The sequence below is a fragment of the Palaemon carinicauda genome, chromosome 41 (assembly GCF_036898095.1).
Source record: "Palaemon carinicauda isolate YSFRI2023 chromosome 41, ASM3689809v2, whole genome shotgun sequence".
Taxonomy (NCBI): Eukaryota; Metazoa; Arthropoda; class Malacostraca; order Decapoda; family Palaemonidae; genus Palaemon; species Palaemon carinicauda.
In genome coordinates, this window is record NC_090765.1 from 22,561,893 (window position 1) to 22,585,244 (window position 23,352).

General features: G+C 43.9%; 1 protein-coding gene across 1 annotated transcript in view; it reads left to right on the forward strand.

Moving 5' to 3' along the window:
• Positions 1 to 3,035: 3,035 nt before the first annotated feature.
• LOC137632365 (very low-density lipoprotein receptor-like) overlaps positions 3,036 to 23,352 on the forward strand; it is a 25,849-nt gene continuing 5,532 nt past the window's right edge. Inside the window, exons 1-5 of the mRNA XM_068364300.1 lie at positions 3,036 to 3,087; positions 3,523 to 3,675; positions 4,023 to 4,175; positions 4,635 to 4,778; positions 5,467 to 5,579. Of these exons, the coding sequence (XP_068220401.1) occupies positions 3,036 to 3,087; positions 3,523 to 3,675; positions 4,023 to 4,175; positions 4,635 to 4,778; positions 5,467 to 5,579 (615 nt within the window). The remainder of the gene's footprint in view (positions 3,088 to 3,522; positions 3,676 to 4,022; positions 4,176 to 4,634; positions 4,779 to 5,466; positions 5,580 to 23,352) is intronic.

A 23,352-nucleotide genomic window follows, 5' to 3' on the forward strand; every position in this document is an offset into this window, starting at 1 on the left:
TGAAAGATTTGATATATATTACGCCCATTTTTGTTTAAAAAAGTGTTCTTCATTGATTAAGGGATTTTTATCATTATGTACTGTAGGAAACATTTATCCTTTGCAGAAGATGTTATGGGATCCAGTATCACTAGATTCATATGTTTGCTTAGTTCCGACACCAAATACAAACCCTTCGCTATTTACAGGGATTATATTTCAGCGAAGCTGAAAGACTAGCCATAAAGACTTTTGACTTTTAAGCGAGGGGGAACTACCGACCCGTTAGTTAGCGGGGGATAGTGACCGGTAGCGGGGATTGTCAGCTAACCCTCTCACTCACACACCAGTTTGTCTCACTTTTTCTTTTTGCTTTAAGGAGAACGGATGTCTCTGCTCTCTGCCTTTCAAACAGATTTGCCATTATGTTAATTTTCTTATTTTTTTCTCTTTTCAGGTGTGCATGTTTTCTCCTTCCTGGCGTCAATCATGCAGACTTGCCCACAGCCTGATAAATGCTCCTGGTGAACCTTCATACCCTCCGCTGACGTATTCATTGTGTCCAGAGTGCAGAGGACAGCGCTGCGACCAGGATAACACCTGCGAGGAGTGTCGGGAGTGGTCTTCCTCCCAGTGGGAGGGATTTGGGTGCTGGCATAAGAATAGGTCCAGGAGGGATTCCTTGCCTTTGGGGTCATCATCTAGGGTGAAGAAACTTCAGACTTCTTCCATGAACCCCCGATCTATTCCTGAAGCTCATGACCGCTTGGTCTCTTCCAAGGATTGGTCGAGTGGGAGTGTGACCAGCTAACACCAGGCCAGCCCTGTGGTTCTAGAGATGAAGCAACTTTGCTCTTGCCCTTGGAGGAGTGCTTTTCCTTGTCTGATGTTTTACAGGTTTGGCCATGGCTGGGGGTTGCAGGCCTGCCTTCGAAGTTTCTTCAGCTGGGGGCCCAGAGGAGACCTACAGTACTCCGGGGTCCTCCGAAGAAAGTTCTTTTGCCTGCGAGCGCTTTTGTTGACTCCCTTGCTGTCTGTGAGGCCCATCTATTGGCCTCTCCTGCTCCAGCTTGTTCTGTGCAGCGTGACTCCTCTTCCGAGGATTGCTGCCTACGAGACCAGCGTGCCTGCTCGCCACCCTAATGCTGACAATGAGGGCTCTCACCACCACAGGGTCTCATCATCTTTTAGGGACTGCAGTCCTCTTCTGCGGTCCAGATGTTCGCCCACGCCCACCGTCAGGAAAGTGCTCTTCCTCCTGGGATCGACGATCATCTCGCCACTCTCTTGCTCGTGGTCTCTGCTCTCCTTGTGGTTGAACATCACATGCCTACTCGTGATCGTCATTCGTCATCTCATGATCTTCACTCACCAGCTCATGATCGTCACTCTCCTGATCGCCTTTTTCCATATTGTATTTGTCACTCTCCTGCTCATCGTTCACCAGCCCTTAGGTGCTGTGCTTGGGTCTTTCCACATCATCCCAGGTATTCACAAGGGTGTTTGGCCTAGTGTCATCTTGGGCTCGCAGAATCTGCATCCATCTCCCAAGATACCTTGATGATTGGCTGATCCTAGCAGACTTGGTGGTAACCCCTTTTTAGCACTGAGACAGACTGCTCGAGTTTTGTTAGGATTCGGGAATCATGATAAACCTCGAGAAGTCATCTCGGCTCCCCTCCCAGAGACTGGTATACCTCAGTATGATCATAGATACCAAACTTCAGAAAGCTTTTCCATCAGATGACAGAGTACAGAGGCTGAGAAAGGTAGCAAGCCCCTTTCTCAGACAAGGAGATCTTCCAGCCCAGGAGTGGTTGTGTCTTCTAGATCACCTGTCATCCCTGGCCCATCTATTGCCCAATGGCCGCTTCAAAATTTGATCTCTTCAGTGGCGGCTGAAATCCAGGTGGAGTCGGCACACCGACTCGCTATTAAAGTTAATCCTGATTGGGCTAGAGCAACTGACGGACCTTCAATGGTGGGTGGCAGATGAGAACCTCCACAGGGGAACAGACCCTCTTGTCCCTCCCCATCAATTAATACTCTTTTTGGATGCTTCTGAATAGGAGTTGCCCCACATGCTGCACCACACGGCCTCAGGGCTTTGGTCAGAGTCCGAAAGGTACCAGCACCTAAATCTTTTAGAGATGAGACCAGCCTTCCTTGTTGTCCAAGAGTTCCTGGCGGGTCACTCTGTGATGCTGATGAGCAACAACACCATAGTAGTGGCTTAGGTAAACAAGCAAGGTGATACCTTTCTGCAGCCCCAATGCCATCTTCTGGTAAGATGCAGTCCAACATTCTCCGAGATATTAAAGTCTCAAATCTCATTTTGACAGTTTGCAAAATATTTATTCTAAGTTGAAGCTTCTCGTTTGTATACAGCGAAAAGTTGAGTTTGACAATGGTCAATGCTGTCAGTTCCTTGGCACAGGATTAACAGTACTTCTGAGGGCTACTTAAGACCTCCTCTCACTGGTCGTACTACACCAATAAAGTAGAGGGTATGAGATCCAAGTTTTACAAAGCATTTTGGTTCTCTTCAAGCAAACAGCATATTTAGCTTCATCAGAAATGCTGCAGCTACCACATCATAGTCTAGACCATGTGTCCATTGATTAGGTAGTTGTAAAGGTGTAATCAGAACTAGATTCACCTTGAATGTTGGTAATCGGTTCATCAGAACATTCTAGTAAAATACAGATTTACAGTACACTAGCCTTTGGTCTCACTCCCATCTTTGTCTTTCTTTTGTTATTGGTAAGTTTACTTAGAAATTTGTCAACTACTGTATTTTAAAGCTCAAATAAAAAATTAGAATTCATTCCTATGCATATACTGTACATTTTTTATCCTTTGAAATATAAAATGTCCTGTATAGAGAAGGAATGGCCATTAAAATCATTAACGAGGGTGTAAACAACAGGTGGTGTGCACGGGGAAGTGGCCCCACCCACTCTCCGGTCTAAGACTTTATTTTTGTCTTTTGTTGCAACAAATACAGACATACTGTTACTTCCTATTTAAACTTGTTCGCATACTTTTAAATTTGAATGGTTGATTTTGGCTTTCATGATAATGATGGAACTAAGCAAGAATTTGCAAGTGAGTGAAGGACGGCCACTATTTTGGATTATAGCTAATCAGTTATAGATCTACACTCATTCTGCCCATTAGGAGCATGTTTGTTTGCAATTATCCCCACATGTGGAGTGTAGATTGTCACCTTCTATCAAGACAGGCATATTGGTTTTGTCATCTTGTGTCATTATTAGCAATGCTCAGTATGGAGGCACAGCTGGTAACCATACATGGTTGTCAGTTACACACTTTATTTTTTCAAGTTGTAGCAAAACGTTTTAGAAATAAATCCATAAAAAGGACTCATGTTTGTATAGTTAGGAAAATTACAAATATAAAAAAGTGTATTTTATACAGAGTAAGGTATTTATTGATGTAAGTATAATAGTGTTTGGTAATTTATGAGAATAAAGCTGGTAAATAATTTTGCAAATTATTTCATAATGCATATTATTACAGATTGTGGGTTTGACGAATTTAGGTGCGATACTCTTCGTTGTATGTCTAATGATAAGATGTGTGATGGTAGAGATGACTGTGAAGATAAATCAGATGAATTTGGCTGCCCCACAGAAAGCTCATCTCTACCTTTGTTTGAGAAATCTACTCCAGGTAATCATATATCAATAATGTAAGAAATTTTCACTGGTTTTTATCAAGGAATCTTTTATCTTTGGTTCATACATTGATTTATATAGTCAAATATTGCCCGTATGTGGAAAGTTTTATTTTAAAGTTGACTGCATTATGATTTTAGGAATGTTTTATGTCATAATCATCTAATGATCTATAGTTTTATATTACTATGCTGTATGTGTCTAGAGAAGTATATTCCACAGGTTTTAATACTTTTAGCCTTGTGATGTTATTTTTAATAATGTATGGGTATGATTCATTATTAAATTCATACAAAAAGTGTTTCTGGATAATTTTTATGGAAAATGAAACAATATTTTCAGTTACCGGGTCAGGTTGTCGTCCAAATGAGTTCGCATGCGAGACAGGTCAGTGTTTATCAATGGAAAAGAGATGTGATGGAATTGATGATTGTATAGATACATCTGATGAAATTGAGTGCCCTACTACGACCGTGTTGACCAGCACGTTGGTCAGTAAGTATTGATCAGTTGTTCTAATTTAGTTTGTTCTTTCATACTTTTTTGTAGTCTTCCAAAAATTATCATTTTATTTTATTGATACTGTATTTAATCCTGTTGTTATATGAAAGAATTTACTCATTGTTCTGTTACATAAGTAGTAAAAAGGTTTAACTAAGAGTGTTCTAAAGAGTTTGATTTTGAATGTTGGATGAAAATGTAATATGTATGTAATGAGTGTTTAAAGAAAAATAGAATAACACGAAATAGACAAAGGTAAATCAAGACCAAATTAACTGAAGCTGTAAAGATTTTAATGATAAAGTATTTGGAAAAATCACTTACTCTTATTTGTAGGCCCATTAGAATATTGGTCATGTATTGTAGCTTCAAAGTTTGAAAAAGTATTTTCTTAAAATTTAAGTGCACATTACATGTATTAAGGATATATTATTCCCTCTTCTCTTGAGGCAGGTTGTTATGCAAATGAGTTTGAATGTGACCTGGATCGATGTTTACCAGAGAATAAGAGATGTGATGGACATGAAGATTGCAGTGATAAATCTGACGAAGCCGGGTGCCCTACTTCTTCCGAGTTGCTCACCCCTACTATCTTATGTAAGTGCTTACTGTATTGAGAATTGTATTTATTTTGTTCAGTTTCCAAAATTTTGAAAAAGAGCTATTTTTAAGATTCCGTCTTGAAAGTACATACTAAATATATTTTCTGAAGTTAAGGATTTCCAGTGTCATATGAATGTCTGTGAATTAGCAGGTGTCACAGTTCTCTCTCTCTCTCTCTCTCTCTCTCTCTCTCTCTCTCTCTCTCTCTCTCTCTCTCTCTCATGCTTATATACTATTGACTAGTGTCATGATTCCTTTGTTTAGTTAGTATGTCGGGTTCTTCATGTGTACGTATGCCTTACTTGATTTTTTGAATAATTTACTTAGAGTTATCCATGGGTTTACTGAGAGCATTAATGATCTTGTTCGGTCCTAGATACATTTGTTTGTGATTTTATTGGTGTGTCTTGGGGGAGTACTATCTTTTGGAAATTAAGTCAAGCTTACATAAATAATTTTCTTTGTTTATTGTATTAATAGGAAATAGGACTCCGTTGGATATCTGGCTCTTAATTACTTTCCACAGTAGATCTTACTGAATATAAAAGCTCCAAAAATGTTTATGTCATGGTCTGATAGGATACTAGTACCTGTAGAATACATTTTAAATTTCATATTGATAGCATTAGTTAGACATAAGTCATTAGAATCAATATCTTAATTTGATATTGTTTTTTCCAAGCTTGTGAGACAAATCAATGGATGTGTAGAGATGGATCTTGCATACCAAAGGAGTATCGTTGTGATATTCGACAGATTGTCCAGATTCTTCTGATGAAGAAGGCTGTGCAAATGGTAAGTAATTTTTATAATGATATCCTTGATGGCAATAAGGAATTATGAAGTAATTAGGGCTTGACTAAACATTTTGTTTGTATAGTGCAACGGTAAAAAAGAAATTGTATTTCCAGTTTTCTTTACTGTATTTGCAAAGGTGAAATAGGGCTTTTGGGGACAAGAGTTTTACATTTAGCAGCGGAAGATGGTAATGTGCTTTATTTTAGTGGTTTTTCCCTCTGTAGTGACAATCACGTTGATTAGAATGTAATTATTTTAGATTCTTTTTAATAAGAATGAAGAACAAATAGATGTAAGTATAACAAAATTCTCCCCCCACCCAAGCACTTTGAGGCAGTGAGGGTATATTGAGTAGTGTTTTCTGGATCAACACCTGTTTAAGTTGTCCCCAAAGTATGCACATCTGAAGGGTCTTGCACCTTTTTCAGCCTCTGAGTCAGCTGTTTTGGAGACTGTCATGCTCACCATCAAGAAGTCTTGATTTGGCTAGTGGTTAGGCACTGTGACATACTTTCCGAAGATGTTGGGGTTATCAATGTCTGAATCATGGGAGAATTACAGGAGATTCATTCTGTTTGGTTTACTGTGATCCTCTTTTCTATTGCATCAGGCTAAAAACAGTGGGTTAAGGGGGAGAGGGATGTTCTGGCATCCTCATTCTCATGCTAGTTGGTCCAGAGGTAATACTGGTGCTTAGGAATGCTTTGTTGCAGAATTCTGCACCAAGTAGTTGTGTGCAAGTGGGTGTGGAAAAATGGAAATCTTCTTTGAAGGACTTCCTGATTCACAGCAGTCTCCTACAATGGCTCTGGTTCTTCGTGCGTGTCTGCGGACAAACCTTTAAGTGCAGCCATGCCTGCAGGATCAGTGGGCAAGGTCATTTTGACCTTTTCTAGATCCTAATCTGTACCACCAGCAATTCCACCCATTCAGAAGCATCCTGTGCTTGTACAGCACTTTTGTGGCCCTTCAACCTGATCAGCTGTTCAGTAAGGGAGGCAGCGAAGAGGTAGAGGGGGACTGTTATGTCCGAGTCCCACACCCTGTTATTGTTGCACCAAGTATGAGGAGGCCTACCATGCCTTTGGGCAACCTTGGAGAAAACTGGCAGAGCCTCACTTAGTGTGTGTCCTTCAGGATGGGCACTTATCACCTTTTATGGACTGCCACTCAGGCCCCTTTCTTGCAGACCAATGTCATTTATATCCTCCAGTATTACTGAACAGCCAAGATCTGTTGGAGAGGTGAAGGGATATTGGAGGAGATTGTAACCAAAGCCATTTGAGAAGGGTCTCCTGTCTTCTGCAGTCAATTCTTTCTGGTGAAGTCAACTGCTGGTCTTTTGACCTCTCTCCCCGGAACCGGTATATACTTCAATCAGTTTCAGGACAAATTTGTATATATACTGAGTTCCATCGGAGAAGGAGAGTGCATGCTTTCAATGGATGTGAAAAACTATTTCAGAATACTGTATCCATTCTTTCGTCCTCTCAGATAAACCACCACTTTCCATTGTGGAATGGTGTAACAGCTGAAAACATTGTGTTCAGACCATGTTCACTCAAGTGTTCATGCTGAGGGCAGATTTGGTGTCTTGGGTGGCATGTCTTTTGATTTATCCCAATGATTTGTTGATCCTGGCCTCTTTAAAGAGGAACATGCTACAAAATCGAGATAACCTTTTCAGCTTTTGTCGCAATCTGGTGATTGAGATTAATTTGGAGAATTCCTATCTCAACCCAAGTAGTGGTTGAAGTACAGTATATGAACATGCTGACAGACATGGCAGTAGCAAAAGTGCTTCCATCAGATGATCACATCAGCATGCTCGGAGAGGTAATGCAACTGCTCTTTCCAGACAGTATTGCCAGCTCTACATCAGAAAGTCTTATTTTTTTCTTTTTATACCTTTCTTCATTGGAGAAATTTACTTCTCAGGGGAGTCATTGGCATCTCTTCCACAATTTCTGGATTCTTCTAGGGCAGCAATCAAGTTCTGGAGAGAATTTTATAACTGAGGAAATGAGTACCTCTGCATATTCCTCAATGGAGCAGTGTACCAATTCAAGACTATGTTATGACTGTGCACTACTCTCTAGGTGTTCACATTAATGTAGACGTGATGGCATCTTGGGTCACGTCTACGTGATATGTCTTTTGATGTACAGTATCATGATGTATGGTTGATCTTGGCTTCCTCAGAGAGGCAGTTGCTACAGGATTGAGATAACTTCCTTGGACTATTATAACAATATGGGATTGTGATAAGCTAGAAGTGGTATCACAGCTAAGTAAAGGTTAGTGTATGTGGCTACAAAGTGATGGTTTATTACACCAGGGGAAGGTGCTTGAGATGTGATCATCTTATCAAGGTAATGGGAATGCCCAGAAATAAATATCTAGGTATTTGTCACTGACATCTATACAGATCACTTATCTATTTGTTTGAAAGTTTTTAAGCTTTTTTATCTGTAGCATTGTAAGTAATGCATAGCTTAGGGAACCATCATTATCCAACAGTTGAATGTTCTATAGATTGTTTATTTGACTGAAACTTTTACGCACCCTAAGTTTTGTATCTGGTAACCTTTAATGTGGAATAATTGTCTACAAACAACAACTTTTGGGTGAGAGCCATTGATTAGCCATAGACTATCGATGTTTTTCGATGTGTCTTTTGTATGGTAACACTGAAATATAATTCACTGCATGTAATCTGCTTCAGCAGTCAAGCATGATGTTATCCAAGTGTAGTCTAAGTAAAAGCGAAATAATCTGAATTTTTATCTAAAAGGGGTGAAACTGCCGACAGTTATTGGTTTACTGTAGAGAAGGTGAATGAGAATTGATTAGTGATAGAGATATTCAAGTTCAAAGAGCTATTGAAGAGCTTTATACAGAAGATTGTGAAAAGGTTGAATAAGTGGAAAGTGAATTCTTGAAGGTACTGTGGTTTTTATGAAACTGAATGAGTGGGTTTCAATTGAGGAAAAATGCCACGATCATGTGACTAGCCGTTCATCCAGTGGCAGTCAAAGGAGGAAAAAAGGGATTTTGACGAAGGAAAAATCTATTTCTGGGGAGAGACCTGTGGCGCCCGGTGAAAAGAGTCCTTCTTATATACCTTTTCTGATAAAACCTTCCAATTATACCAGAGAAAGATAAAAGCATGGAATGCTGAGGTTACAACCCTCGCGCGAGCACCTTTAGGGTGTCGTGTATAAAGCAAAGGCGCGTGAAATCCACTATTCACAGGTTGTCTTCCATTTAGTTAATTCCTTCGTCAAAGGGATGGGCTGATACAAAGGCCCTTGCCAACCACTAGCGCCACACCACCCACGCCACGACGCGAGCGCCATCTGAACAACATCCTTCTGTATGGCCATGATGGCTTGGAAAGGAAAGGGTGGGATTGTGTAAAATAAAGGGGAAGGGTTTCACCGGGCGCCACAGGTCTCTCCCCAGAAATAGATTTTTCCTTCGTCAAAATCCCTTTTCTGGGTCGATCTGTGGCGCCGGGTGAAAATGTACCAGAGAATGCCTTCCAAGCCCAACAATAACTAATTTAATGAGGGGAGAGAAACAACACCATGTAAAGAAAATCATAAATAATTAAGGTAAACAAACATGATAACAGGGAAGCCTCCGAGTATCAGAGGAAACATGCTACAAAACTGACATGGCTAAGAATATCCCAACCTTGTAACAACGGTAATCAATAATAGTTACAAACATAACCTAATATGTAATAAACTTAGGGCTAACGAACTACCAAGGAAGCGGCGTCGTGGTGCGAGTGGCGGGTAGGAGGGAGAAGAAAAGAGATGGATGAAAGGAAGAACAAAAGATCACTGGGGAGAGATACGGCTCCCAGCTGCAACTGTTGGGTATTTAAGAGCCTGTAAGTTCATTAGATAGTGGCGTTTGAAGACCATAGGAGATTCCCAACCCGTGAACTTTATAAGGTCATCAAAGTCCATCTTCTGGGGGAAATGATCCCAGATTGGCTTGTCAAACGAAGTATAGGATCTATAGCCTAATACCACGTATGGGAATGGTACCTCCTTGTTCCCTGATAAACAAGGGGCCAGACGATCGGGTAGCAGTCGTGGCTAAAAAGGCCCTGAGAGTGGTGACCGGACATAGAAAAGTATCTTGGAGAAGAGGAATAACTTTCCAAGGGGACCACCTATTTTGGGGGTTAACGGCCGAATCATATTGGCGAATTGTCGAGTCCCTTTTGACTGATTCGATGAAGAAATCGTTTTCCGGTTCAATGTTCGAGTCTCTACGAGCTGCCAAATTCCTGTAGTCCACAAAGTTAGGGTTTTGGACATCCTTGAGTAATCCGACACAGTGAGTTTGGAATACTCGGGTCAGTTTGAGGAACGGAATCCGGATGGGACGGAGTTTCCACTCGAGGAGGAGAGGAAACCAACTGTTCTTGGGCAGTGAGGTGGTACTAAAACCACTGCGCCCCGGAAGGAGCGCAGTCGGTGATAAAGTTTTTAGAAGATTCACTGGGAGAGATAGGGAAATCTTCCTCTAATGGTTCCAATCCCGGGGTAATGCGTCCATGGCATGCGCCCGAGGGTCCAGGATTGGGGTCACATAACAAGGAAGTTTGTGATTGATCTGAGATGTGAATAGATCTACCTGGATGCCTGGAACGAACCTGAGTATCCACCGGAGTGAAATTCTGACTCCAGGGAACTCGTCCTGGATAGTGAGCCCGTTCTCACACCCTGGCCTCCCGCTAGGTGAGGTGCTGACAGGAACCAGTTCTTTTCTGTTGCCCAGGCGAAGAAAGTGACCAGGACCTGATTCAGGTTGGGTGACTTGGATCCTCCCGTTTCCGTAGTGTACCTCGTCTGTGCTGTCTGACACTACTCTGATGTGGGTCGACCTCGGAGGAGTCTCTCTCTTCAGGGTCAAGAACTCTGCCATGGCTTCGAGAACATTGATATGGGACTGTTTCATGGCTAGTGACCAAGAACCTGAAACATCTGATGTTCGGAGAAATCCCCCCATCCACTTAGAGACACGGCTGAATGGAATGTCACTTGTGGAGGTGGGAATTGTAGAGGAACCGCTTTGGAGAGGTTCTTCGGTTCGGACCATGGGCGTAGTCTCATTTTTCCGACAGAGGGGATCTTCGAGACCTTGTCTTCTTATAGGTACTGTAGCTCTCTTTCTCCAAAATCGATTGATGTCTTGAGTTTGGCTTTTATTAGGAGATCTGTTACTGAAGTGAATTGGGAAAGGCCGAGGATACTTTCTAGGCTCTTTGGACACCTGTTTGTGCTTGAGAAATTCTTGATCTTGGAACCTATTCCTCTTACTTTTGGAAGGGAGAGACAACGTGTGCTTCGAAAGGTCCCACTGAATGGCTAACCATTCTAAGTGGCCTGATGGTCGCAGGCGAGACTTATGGAGATTGACCCGAAATCACAGGTTGTCGAGCGATCGAAGAAATTCCTTCGTAGCTCTGTTACCTTCTATGGCCGGCCGGGCCCAAATGAGCCAACCGGCCAGATAAGCAATGATCTGTATCTCTTGGTTCCTGAGTTGTTCTAACACTGCCTCTCCCAGTTTCGTGAATATCCTGGGATCAATGTTGAGGCCGAAGGGCATGTCTTGAACACAAAGGCTTTCCTGCTTAGGTGGAAACCCAGATAAGAAGAGAAGTTTCGAGCTATAGGCGCAAGCTAATAGCGGTCGGTAAGATCGACAGAGGTGGTGACGGTCCCACGGGGAAGTAAGGTCCATACCTAAGAGATAGTCGTTTGATTGCTTTTTCTTGAGTAACCCTGTGGTGTACTCTTTCAGGACGGGAGTGTATTTCTGGGAGAAGGTCACTGGCGGAGGAGGAGGACCTTGAGGCCATTTTCATCTCAAACCGTTAGAGACTATGCTATGATCCCACAGACCGAGTCCAATGGTCACGAAAGTGGTAAAGTCTTCCCTCTACCAGGACCACCGCGTTGTGAGGGAGTGAATCTAGGTCCTTCCCTTCTCCGAGCCCCCTTTTTCCTAGGTCCGCCTTGATGTCGGGACTGTCTTCTACTCCTGTAGCTTCCTCTCTGGTGTCCATGAAAGGAGCCTGAGGGTTCGGATCTAGGGCTGCATGCAGGCAAAACATCCCAACGGAGTTGGGCTGTGTACCTGGGGAATCAGTGAGGTAGACCACCTGATGATGGGGGGTCAGATACAAAATCGTCGAACCAGAGGAAGGCTGTGATGACGAGTGAGAAACCGACTATCAATTCCTGTCTGATAGAGGTCTCAGACAGAACGTACTTCCCACAACTGACCCGATCAGACCAACAAACGTGTAGGTCGAACTGGAAGGGCAGAGCCTGGAATTATCGTACCCCCCAGGCTGACAACATCCTGGTCCAGACAGATCGGGCCTGCCCTTTAGGAAATAATACCATTACCTTCGGTACCTTGTCTAATCTAACCAAGGCAATCTCTTTCAATCGAACGAATCCGTTGAATGGGAATTCTAGTACCTGGGAGTAAAATCTAGGTCCCCCAGAGGGAGGACGTCTATGCCCTCCAGATTTATGGTACCACCTATATCCGAGTTCCTGAACGGCACTGACTCACCACCATACCTTAGAGCTCGTCATAGCCCCTTGGATTTCCTTAGAATGTGTTGCTTTTAGCCATCACCGTTTATGCAGGGTAACATGAACATTAGGATCCTTTAATGGTCCTAGGTCGGTGACGTAGGTAATTGCAAAGCTGAAGGCTCAAAACTCATCCCCACATACCTGCCCGTCCATGGGGTCGTTGTCCAACCTTAGAGAGGACACTCCGAGGAGATAGGGACCTCTAGATGGAGCATTCCTTCCCAACTTCGATACCCAAGGGTGGAGAGCCTCTCTTTGCAGGCCAGAGAGAATCATCATCATCTTGATGGGAACCATGCAGGCGAACCTTCTGTAACACAAAGGGGACATAAGTCTGGATGTTCCTTGAACTTTGGTTAGCGATCCTATTCACAGGCTGGGATCAGCTGTATACTCTTAAAAAGCCATTTTAAAGACAAGTTATTTAATGTATTATCTTCTGGGGTATAGTGCGACACTTGTATTCATGAAATGTGACACTGTTGGCGCATTCGCCACTGGGTGGAAATTTATTTCTATATGAACACTATGTTGTATGGATATTTATCCATATCTAGACATAGTTAGAATTGACTATGCATAAATATAGGCATAATTAATGTATTTCTATTTGAACACTATTTTGTATGGATATTTAGCCATATTTAGACAGTTAGGATTGAATATGCATAAATATAGGCATAATTAATTTAATTCTATTTGAACACGATGTTGTATGGATATTTATCCATATTTATACATAGTTAGAATTAAATACATGCATAAATATAGGCATAATTAATTTAATTCTATTTGAACACGATGTTGTATGGATATTTATCCATATTTATACATAGTTAGAATTAAATACATGCATAAATATAGGCATAGTTACGTTCATAAATAATAATTTTTTTTTTTTTTTTTTTTTTTTTTTTTATACAGGTAAAACAAAAGATTGGCCACCCGTGGTCTGAGTGATCTCCGACTGTACCGGATCTCCGGTAACCATCCCCGGTACAAACAAAGGTCCGTCATAGTGACAACGTGAACCAGAGGAAATCTAATATTAACCTCAATGCTGATCGCCTGTACGATATCCGGTTAAGCCGGAGATTCGATGAAAAAGAATCGTAATGACGATATTGTGATAATTCATGAAAAAAGGGTTCATACCCTGATTCTGAGCGTCTGATTGATCTCAGTTTGTACCGGAGTACCAGTGACAAAGGTCCGGCAACGTGAAAACGTGATCCTCATCGGTACGATAACATTCTCTAAAACTGAATGTCTGTGTTATCTCCAGTGAAGCCGGATATTCGATGAAAAAGGGGCCGTAATAATGAAACTGTGAAATCCTCATCGGTATCACATTGTTAACTCCGGTTCTGGACGTCTGCTTGATCTCTGTTTGTATGGGAGATCCGGTAGCAAAGGCTAGTCCCCGTGAGCTCGTGACCGTCACCGGTACGATACCATTAACCTCAATGAATGTTTGAGTTATCTCCAGCGTAGCCGGAGATTCGATGAAAAAAGGGGCCGGAAAGGTGTAATTGAGATCAAACATGACAAAGGTTCGTGTGCAAAAAGGTCTCAGCCGGAGTCTGAGTGCCGGATTTCACCGTTGCACTCCAAATATCTGACTAGTTCTCACCCAATGAGTATCCATTATAGCGCGTATAACTCAAGGCGGAGCTAAACATAACTCAAGGCGGAGCTAAGGGTGTCGGTATAAATCGAACCCAATTAATGACTCATACACCAACGTTCCTACTAATAGTGTTAGCTATATTAACAGTAACCACATCAGTAAAACGTGTATAACATTAAACGTACTATCATCAACTCTGATAATAAGAGGAGGCCTGAATAACTCGTGAACGTATAAAAACGGAGAACGGGAAAATCACCTCCCTTACTCGAGCTAATAAACGAGCACCTTATGTTCTCACTCTCAAGGTTACATAATAAAAGCTAACATCACACAATAATATAAGGAAAGTAAAATAAAACTGATTGTTTTTATTTTATTTTTATTTTTTCCTTTTTCTTTTTCATTTTTAGTCATTGTAATAACCAAAAACGAAGAATAACGACAACGTAACCAATAAATAAGGGTATAGTCTAAATCGAGCCTTCCTGGGGCGAGTACAAACTAACAGACTAACAGACTAAATCGCAAACGTTTAAATCGCTATTCGGCCAAAACCATTGTTGGCACTATAATATCCAAATGTTTGTATATTTGTAATTTACCTAATGTCTGTTAATGACATAAGGATAAATAACTTAAAGCAATCTGCCGACCTGCGAGGGTCGGGGAAGCAGTGACATGCCCTTAAAATAAATATAAACACCAGCCTTAGCTAAAGGCAAGGCAAATATAAGTGTTAAGTGTATGGGTGACCTCCGGTGAAGCCGGAGCGTAATGAGATGTCCTGAATAATGCCGTCTTAGCCAAAGGCAAGGCAAATATAAGTGTGAAGTGTATGGGCGACCTCCGGTGACGCCGGAGGATAATGAGATACCCTGAATAATTCAATTGTGGCTAATAATTCAATTGTGAAGATATAAAAGCCAAGCCGCAGCTAAAGGCTAAGGCTTAGATCATAGCAAAGCGTATTTACAACCTCCGGTGAGGCCGGAGGGAGAAGAAAGGTCCTGAATAATTATTGTGAATAAAAACACAATTGTAATAACAATGGCTATTGTGGATATGGCCGTGGCCTGAGACCGCAGTAAGGGCCACCGGAGGGTCGTATCTAAACAATATGAAGCCCGTCCCATGTAGTAAACAATATATAAATATAACAATAGAACGAAATTCATTGAGAATCCCTCAAGCCGGAGTAGAACTCAAGGCGGAGTGGAAAACGTTCATAAACTACTCCCGAGCCGTAACGGGGAGAGGACGAACACGGACCAAAATAACGCTAACAATTGAAAAGTCACGAAAAATAAATAACTCGTAAGTTATCATCCACCCCGAGGGGGAGAGGTGAGGGAGGGAGAACCCGTTGAACGCACAAAACGGAAAACGGGAAATCCGCTCAACCACCAGAGCAAAGAAAGAAAACGAGAGAAAGGGGTAACTCGTGACTGCGAACAGAAAACGGGGACCCCTATCTCTCGCTCTCTTGGACACAAAAACAGGACTAAAAAACACACAACACTATTATAAATGTATAAAATAAAAATGTACATCCATATAACACTACGATTGAAGAAAAGCATCTGCTAAAACTTTAAATAAATAGCACAGTCGAGTGACGAACGCCTCGGAGGGGCGGGCACTAAACAAATACAAAGCTAAATCGCTATCTCGTTCGTAGGCTGGACTTACTTTTTATTTTTTCCTTTTTCTAGCAAAAAGTACCATGAGCATAAATACACAAAAAAATAAAAATAAAAAATAATAACGGTTCTAAAGGCATAAGGCCAGGGACTTAACCAAGAACCTAAGTGACAGAGTACTAAACGGGCAGACAAAGATGAATTCCCAACAACAATGGCCGCCATGAAAGGCCAGACGGGAACAATAAAACAGACTATACTGGATATAAAACAAAAGCCCGGTACAATAAAATACTGTCAAAACAAACTATGGTACTTAACATTGGAATGTGTGAAGATGGAGCTTCGGACATGACAAAATAAATCCACGATTGATAAAAAAGACCGAGAGCACCACAAAACAAATCAACACTTAGTATTCCAAAAAGAAGGATGTTGTTCAGATGGCGCTCGCGTCGTGGCGTGGGTGGTGTGGCGCTAGTGGTTGGCAAGGGCCTTTGTATCAGCCCATCCCTTTGACGAAGGAATTAACTAAATGGAAGACAACCTGTGAATAGTGGATTTCACGCGCCTTTGCTTTATACACGACACCCAAAAGGTGCTCGCGCGAGGGTTGTAACCTCAGCATTCCATGCTTTTATCTTTCTCTGGTATAATTGGAAGGTTTTATCAGAAAAGGTATATAAGAAGGACTCTTTTCACCCGGCGCCACAGATCGACCCAGAAATCATGTTTTGTTCCTGATTTTACATTTACTATATTTGAAGTGCATGTTTATCTGGATGACAATATATCTTTCTGGGTCGACCTGTGGCGCCCGGTGAAAAGTCCTTCTTGTATATCTTTTCTGATAAAACCTTCCAATTATACCAGAGAAAGATAAAAGCATGGAATGCTGAGGTTACAACCCTCGCGCGAGCACCTTTTGGGTGTCGTGTATAAAGCAAAGGCGCGTGAAATCCACTATTCACAGGTTGTCTTCCATTTAGTTAATTCCTTCGTCAAAGGGATGGGCCGATACAGAGGCCCTAGACACACCCCCATCGCCGCACCACCCACGCCACGACGCGAGCGCCATCTGAACAACATCCTTCTTTTTGGAATACAAAGTGTTGAATTGTTTTGTTGTGCTCTCGGTCTTTTTTATCAATCGTGGATTTATTTTGTCATGTCCGAAGCTCCATCTTCACACATTCCAATGTTAAGTACCATAGTTTGTTTTGACAGTATTTTATTGTACCGGGCTTTTGTTTTATATCCAATATAGTCTGTTTTATTATTCCCGTCTGGCCTTTCATGGCGGCCATTGTTTGTTCACTGTTTGGGAATTCATCTTTGTCTGCCCGTTTAGTACTCTGTCACTTTGGTTCTTGGTTAAGTCCCTGGCCTTATGCCTTTAGAACCGTTATTATTTTTATTTTTATTTTTTTGTGTATTTATACTCATGGTACTTTTTGCTAGTAAGTCCAGCCTACGAACGAGATAGCGATTTAGCTTTGTATTTGTTTAGTACCCGCCCCTCCGAGGCGTTCGTCACTCGACTGTGCTATTTATTTTAAGTTTTAGCAGTTGCTATTCTTCGATCGTAGTGTTTTATGGATGTATAGGTTTATTTTATACGTTTATAATAGTGTTGTGTGTTTTTTAGTCCTGTTTTTGTGTTTAAGAGAGCGAGAGCTTGGGGTCCCCGTTTTCTGTTCGCAGTCACGAGTTACCCCTTTCTCTCGTTTTCTTTCTTAGCTCCGGTGGGGGAGCGGATTTCCCGTTTTCCGTTTTGTGCGTTCAGCGGGTTCTCCCTCCCTCACCTCTCCCCCTCTGGGTGGATGATAACTTACGAGTTATTTATTTTTCGTGACTTTTCAATTGTTAGCGTTATTTTGGTCCGTGTTTGGTCCTCTCCCCGTTACGGCTCGGGAGTAGTTATGAATGTTTTCCACTCCGCCTTGAGTTATACTCCGCCATGAGGGATTCTCAATAACTTTCGTTCTATTGTTATATTTATATTGTTTACTACATGGGACGGGCTTCATATTGTTTAGATACGACCCTCCGGTGGCCCTTACTTCGGTCTCAGGCCACGGCCATATCCACAATAGCCTTTGTTATTACAACTGTGTTTGTTATTCACAATAATTATTCAGGACCTTTCTTCTCCCTCCGGCCTCACCGGAGATCGTAAATACGCTTTACTATAATCTAAGCTTTAGTCTTTAGCTGCGGCTTAGCTTTTTATCTTTCACGATTGAATTATTAGCCACAATTGAATTATTCAGGGCATCTCATTATCCTCCGGCGTCACCGGAGGTCGCCCAAACACTTCACACTTATAGTTGCCTTAGCTAATTAGCTAAGGCTCCTTTATTCAGGACATTTCATTACGCTCCGGCCTCACTGGAGGTCGCCCATACACTTTACACTTATATTTGCCTTGCCTTTAGCTAAGGCTGGTGTTTATATTTATTTTAAGGGCATGTCACTGCTTCCCCGACCCTTGGAGGTCGGCGGATTGCTTTAAGCTAATTATCCTTATGTCATTAACAGACATTGGGTGCATTACAAATATACAGACAATTGAATATTAAAGTGCCAACAATAGTATGGGGCGGTATCAACTTAAAGTTAATATTCAGTTGTTTGGTCAATGCAATATGGGTGCTTAGGGAATTCAGTGAGTGCCAGAACTCTAAAATAATAGGTTTTTTATCCCTTATCAGAGTTTCAAGCAACACCAGACTCATGTCTCCTTTCTTTTACAGAAGGCCCGTTGTACTGCTGAAGGATGCTCTGCCTCGTTCAGCGACCCCGTTGGGCATGACCTCTGCCGGTCTCATGCTCACTGCTCCATTCCCTTTATCCAGGAACCGGGACAGGCCCAATACCCAGTGTGGTTCCCGGATTTGTGCTCGTTCTGTTACGAGTTGTCGTCAGTTCTGCTGAATGATGATGTAAGTGGGTTTTCCCTTTGTTCCTTATTTCTCGTTGGCAGACACTAATATAGACATGAATATGATATACACAGTATATTTGGGAGGGCAAACCCCCTCCTCCATCACTAATCACTGCTAATCTTACAGGCCGATGATGTCTCTCTTCGGTCAGCAAGGGCTACTCTTCGTCCGTGGGTGTCGGGCTTTGGCAGGAATGCCCCGTCTGGCGCACCCTATCTCCTCGATGGGGACATGGCCTCCCGTCTCTTCCCAGGCTCGACTACTGCTGCAGTCTCCCCTGACCTTGCTGCCCCTTTAATTGAAGAAGTCAGGGCTACCATTTCCGTGGAGGACGAACCCCTCGTACCGATGGACATGGCGGGTCTGGATATAGACGTAGAACCCAGGGACGAGCTGGTAAGTGGTGCCGAGTTGGTGGAAACCCTTTTCTCTCCTACTCCCTCTCCTACCTCTTCCTTTCTAGGTTTTGATAACTCTAAGGCTTCTCCTCGGGATCCCTCTGCCTCCGTACGACCCAAGGTGAAGCCACTTCGAACTTATAAGACTTCAGCTTTGCCAGTATCAACGTCACCGGTCCCCGGACCCTCGACAGCTCCTGATATTCATATTGCTCCTCGTAAAACCACTACTCCTAAGAAGTCTAAGTCTACCAGATCCAAGAAAAAACCAACGGGTGACTTTCAGGTACCCTGGGCTGATCTCCTCCCCATCCAACTGATCAAAGGATTGGTCAGGGATCAAGTTCAACATCACTCTGGTGCAATAACAGAGATTAAGGATATGATGGCTACTCTGATCCGCGCCGGAACTCAGTTTCCTCCCCCTTCTGCCCCAGACGCATCGAAGCTGCCGCCCTTCGATAAAAACAATCCTTGGCGGTTTGCTTTACATGCTCCATTCGTAGATGGTTCCCTAACTCTGGAGGGCATGGGCACCCGCCCTCTAGAGGACCTGGAGTTCTATCCCCCGGGCCTAGCATTCCCGTTCAATGGTTTTGTACGGTTAAAGGAACATGCATTGGTCCGTATGGACAAGGTACCGAAGGAAACGGTCATATTTCCAAAAGAGCAGGCCCAGGCTATCTGGGCCAGAACACTATCAGAGTGGGGGTGTATTAACTCCAAGCTCACCCCACACAAAGGTTCCTACACTATTTTTACGACAGCGGCCTCCATCTCTTTGCCGCTCATAGACAAAGTCACAGAGCTGACTATACAGGCCATCAAAGAAGGCTCTTCCATGCCGGCTCTCAAGGAGACGGACCCCACCTCTTTGCTTATTCCGGGTTCCTCGGCAGCCTGGGATGCTGCGGCCTCTACCTTCACGGTGGGGAAACTAGACCCGGACTGTGCCTCTACTCTTTTCTCTGAGAAGCTTCCCAGATTAATAGAGAGTCTTCTCAAAACTGAGTTCGAGACCCGTACTAGACTTGCTAGGTCCCTCCAATCCATCACCTCCATGGAGTCCCTAGCATCTCTTTACCCAGAGGAAACGCTGTTCAGAGTCGCCACAAAGAACCAGCTGCTATCCTACCAAATAGATCTCCATGACTTCTGGTCAGCTCGGGTTAGTTGCAGGAAGTTCGTTCTGTCGGAGGCCACCATCAGGCATGAGCCGAACAGACTGATAGCGTCCTCCTGCTGGGGTAAGACCCTCTTCCCTCAGACCGAGGTGGATAAGGTTCTTCAGGACGCAGCGAGGGCAAACCAGAATTTGCAGGTAAGGTGGGGTCTCTCAGCCAAAAAGAGGTTCGAACCCCAGAGACGCACGTTCTTCAAGAAGAAGCAGAGGTTTAGTCCTTACAAGGTGGCCCGGGGTACCTCGTCCCCACAGCCTTCCGCGGCCTCGACTTCTCGACAACAGGCGCCTCCTCAGCAGGTAGTCTACCTCGCTGCTCCCCCTGGTACACAGCCCAACCCCTCTTGGATGCCCTCACCTGCATACAACCCTGCCTACGAATCCTCCGGTTCCTTTCGTGGATACCAAAGAGGGAGTTCCAGAGGTAGAGGACAGTTCCGCCAACGCGGCGGGCCTAGAGCAAGGGGTTCCCGTGGAGGGAGGGGCCCTAAGTTCACTCCCTCCCAATGATGTGATGCCGGTAGGAGGGAGACTTTATCACTTCCGGGATCATTGGACCTTCAGTCCATGGGCTCACAGCATAATATCAAGGGGCTTGGGTTGGAAATGGTCACAGGGATCCCCTCCTCCACCGGTGACCTTCTTCCAGAGACCCACTCCCATCCTGGAAGAGTACACGGCGGAGTTACTCAAGAAGAGAGCAATCAAGCGGGTTCGATCCCTGAAATTCCAAGGCCGCCTGTTTACAGTCCCGAAGAAAGACTCGTCGGCGTTGAGGGTAGTTCTGGACTTGTCGAAGCTCAACGCTTACATCCTTTGCGACAAGTTCCGTATGCTGACTATCTCTCAGGTACGGACCTTACTTCCCCGTGGGGCCGTCACCACCTCTATCGATCTTACCGACGCCTATTATCATGTCCCAGTAGCTCGAAACTTCTCTCCTTACCTAGGCTTCCGTCTCGGCAAGAGAGCCTTCGCATTCAAAGTCATGCCCTTCGGTCTCAGCATTGCCCCCATGGTATTCACGAAACTGGGGGAGACGGTGCTCGAGCAACTCAGACACCAAGGGATACAAATCGTCGCCTATCTGGACGATTGGCTCATTTGGGCCCAGTCGCACCAGGAATGCAACAGAGCTACGTCGAAGGTACTCCATTTTCTCGCCAAACTGGGCTTCCAAGTCAACCTCCGGAAGTCCCGCCTACAACCATCAAGCCTCTTCGAATGGTTAGGCATCCGTTGGGACCTCTCAAAGCACAAGCTCTCCCTTCCTCCCAAGAAGGTGAGGGAGATAGCTTCCAAGGTCAGGAACTTTCTCAAACACAAACAGGTGTCCAGAAGAGCTTTAGAACGAGTCCTCGGCCTACTCCAGTTTGCCTCACTGACCGATCTCCTATTAAAAGCCAAACTCAAAGACATCAATCGAGTTTGGAGAAAGAGGGCGACAATACCTTTGAGAGACAAGACCTCGAAGATCCCCTCTGTCTTGAAAATGAGACTACAACCATGGTCCGATCAGAGGAACCTCTCCAAGGCGGTTCCTCTACAGTTCCCCTCTCCACAAGTGACAATTCATACCGACGCGTCTCTGAGTGGTTGGGGTTGTTACTCCCAACATCAGATGTTTCAGGGCTCTTGGTCACCCGCCATGAGACAGTTCCATATCAATGTTCTCGAAGCCATGGCGGTGTTCTTGACCCTGAAGAGAATCTCCCCTCCGAGGTCGACCCACATCAGAGTAGTCTCAGACAGCACGGCCGTAGTCCACTGCCTCAACAGGGGGGGGTCCAAATCACCCAACCTGAATCAGATCCTGGTCACTATCTTCACCTTGGCAGCCGACAAAGACTGGTTCCTGTCAGCAACTCACCTAGCAGGAGTCCAGAATGTGATAGCAGACGCATTATCCAGGACGAGCCCACTGGAATCGGAGTGGTCCCTGGACATGCACTCCTTCCGGTGGATACTCAGGCTGGTTCCAGGTCTCCAGGTAGATCTATTCGCGACCCGACTCAATCACAAACTCCCATGTTATGTGACACCGAACCTGGACCCTCAGGCTTATGTCATGGACGCATTAACCCTGGATTGGAACCATTGGCAGAAGATCTTCTTATTCCCTCCTGTGAATCTTCTACTGAAAGTCTTGCACAAACTCCGCTCCTTCAACGGGGCAGTAGCTTTAGTGGCACCTCACTGGCCAAAGAGCAGTTGGTTTCCTCTCCTCCTCGAGTTGAAACTCCGTCCCTTCCGGATCCCATTCCCCAAACTGACCCAGGTGGTCCAAACTCGGACTGTGTCAGATTCCTCAAGGATAGCCAAAACCCTAATTTTGTGGATTTCATGAAGTTTGCGGCACGTAGGGACGCAAACATCGACCCAGATAATGTCCTCTTTATAGAATCAGACAAAAGGGACTCAACGATTCGCCAATATGATTCGGCGGTTAAGAAACTAGCGGATTTCTTAAGGACTTCAGACCATTCGGTTATGACTCCTAATTTAGCCATCTCCTTCTTTAGGTCCATTTTTGACAAAGGCCTAGCAGCTAGCACTATAACCACCATTAAGTCAGCTCTGAGGAAAGTCTTCCTGGTTGGGTTTAACATTAACCTGGCGGAGTCTTATTTCTCATCTATTCCAAAAGCATGTGCTAGGCTTCGACCTTCGGTTCGTCCTCAAAAGGTCTCTTGGTCTCTAAATGATGTCCTCAAACTGGCCTCCGACACGGACAACGAATCCTGCTCTTATATCACTCTTCTTAGGAAGACTTTATTTCTAACAGCTTTGGCCTCGGGTTCCAGAATCTCAGAACTAGCAGCTCTCTCACGAAACTCAGAGAACATGGATTTCCTCCCTTCAGGTGAGGTACTTCTTTCACCAGACAGGGCGTTCCTAGCTAAGAACGAGGACCCCCAAAATAGGTGGTCCCCTTGGAAGATTATTCCTCTTCTCCAAGATACTTCTCTATGTCCGGTCACCACTCTCAGGGCCTTTTTAGCCAGGACTGCTACCCGATCGTCTGGCCCCTTGTTTATTAGAGAACAAGGAGGTACCATTTCCATACGTGGCATTAGGCAACAGATCCTATACTTCATTAAACAAGCCAATCCGGGATCATTTCCCCATGCTCATGATATCCGATCGATAGCTACCTCCATCAACTATTTCCAGAATATGGACTTTGATAACCTTAAGAAGTACACGGGTTGGAAATCTCCTATGGTCTTCAAACGCCACTATCTAAAGAACTTACAGGCTCTTAAATACCCAACGGTTGCAGCTGGGAGCCTTATCTCTCCCCATTGATCTTTTGTTCTTCCTTTCATCCAT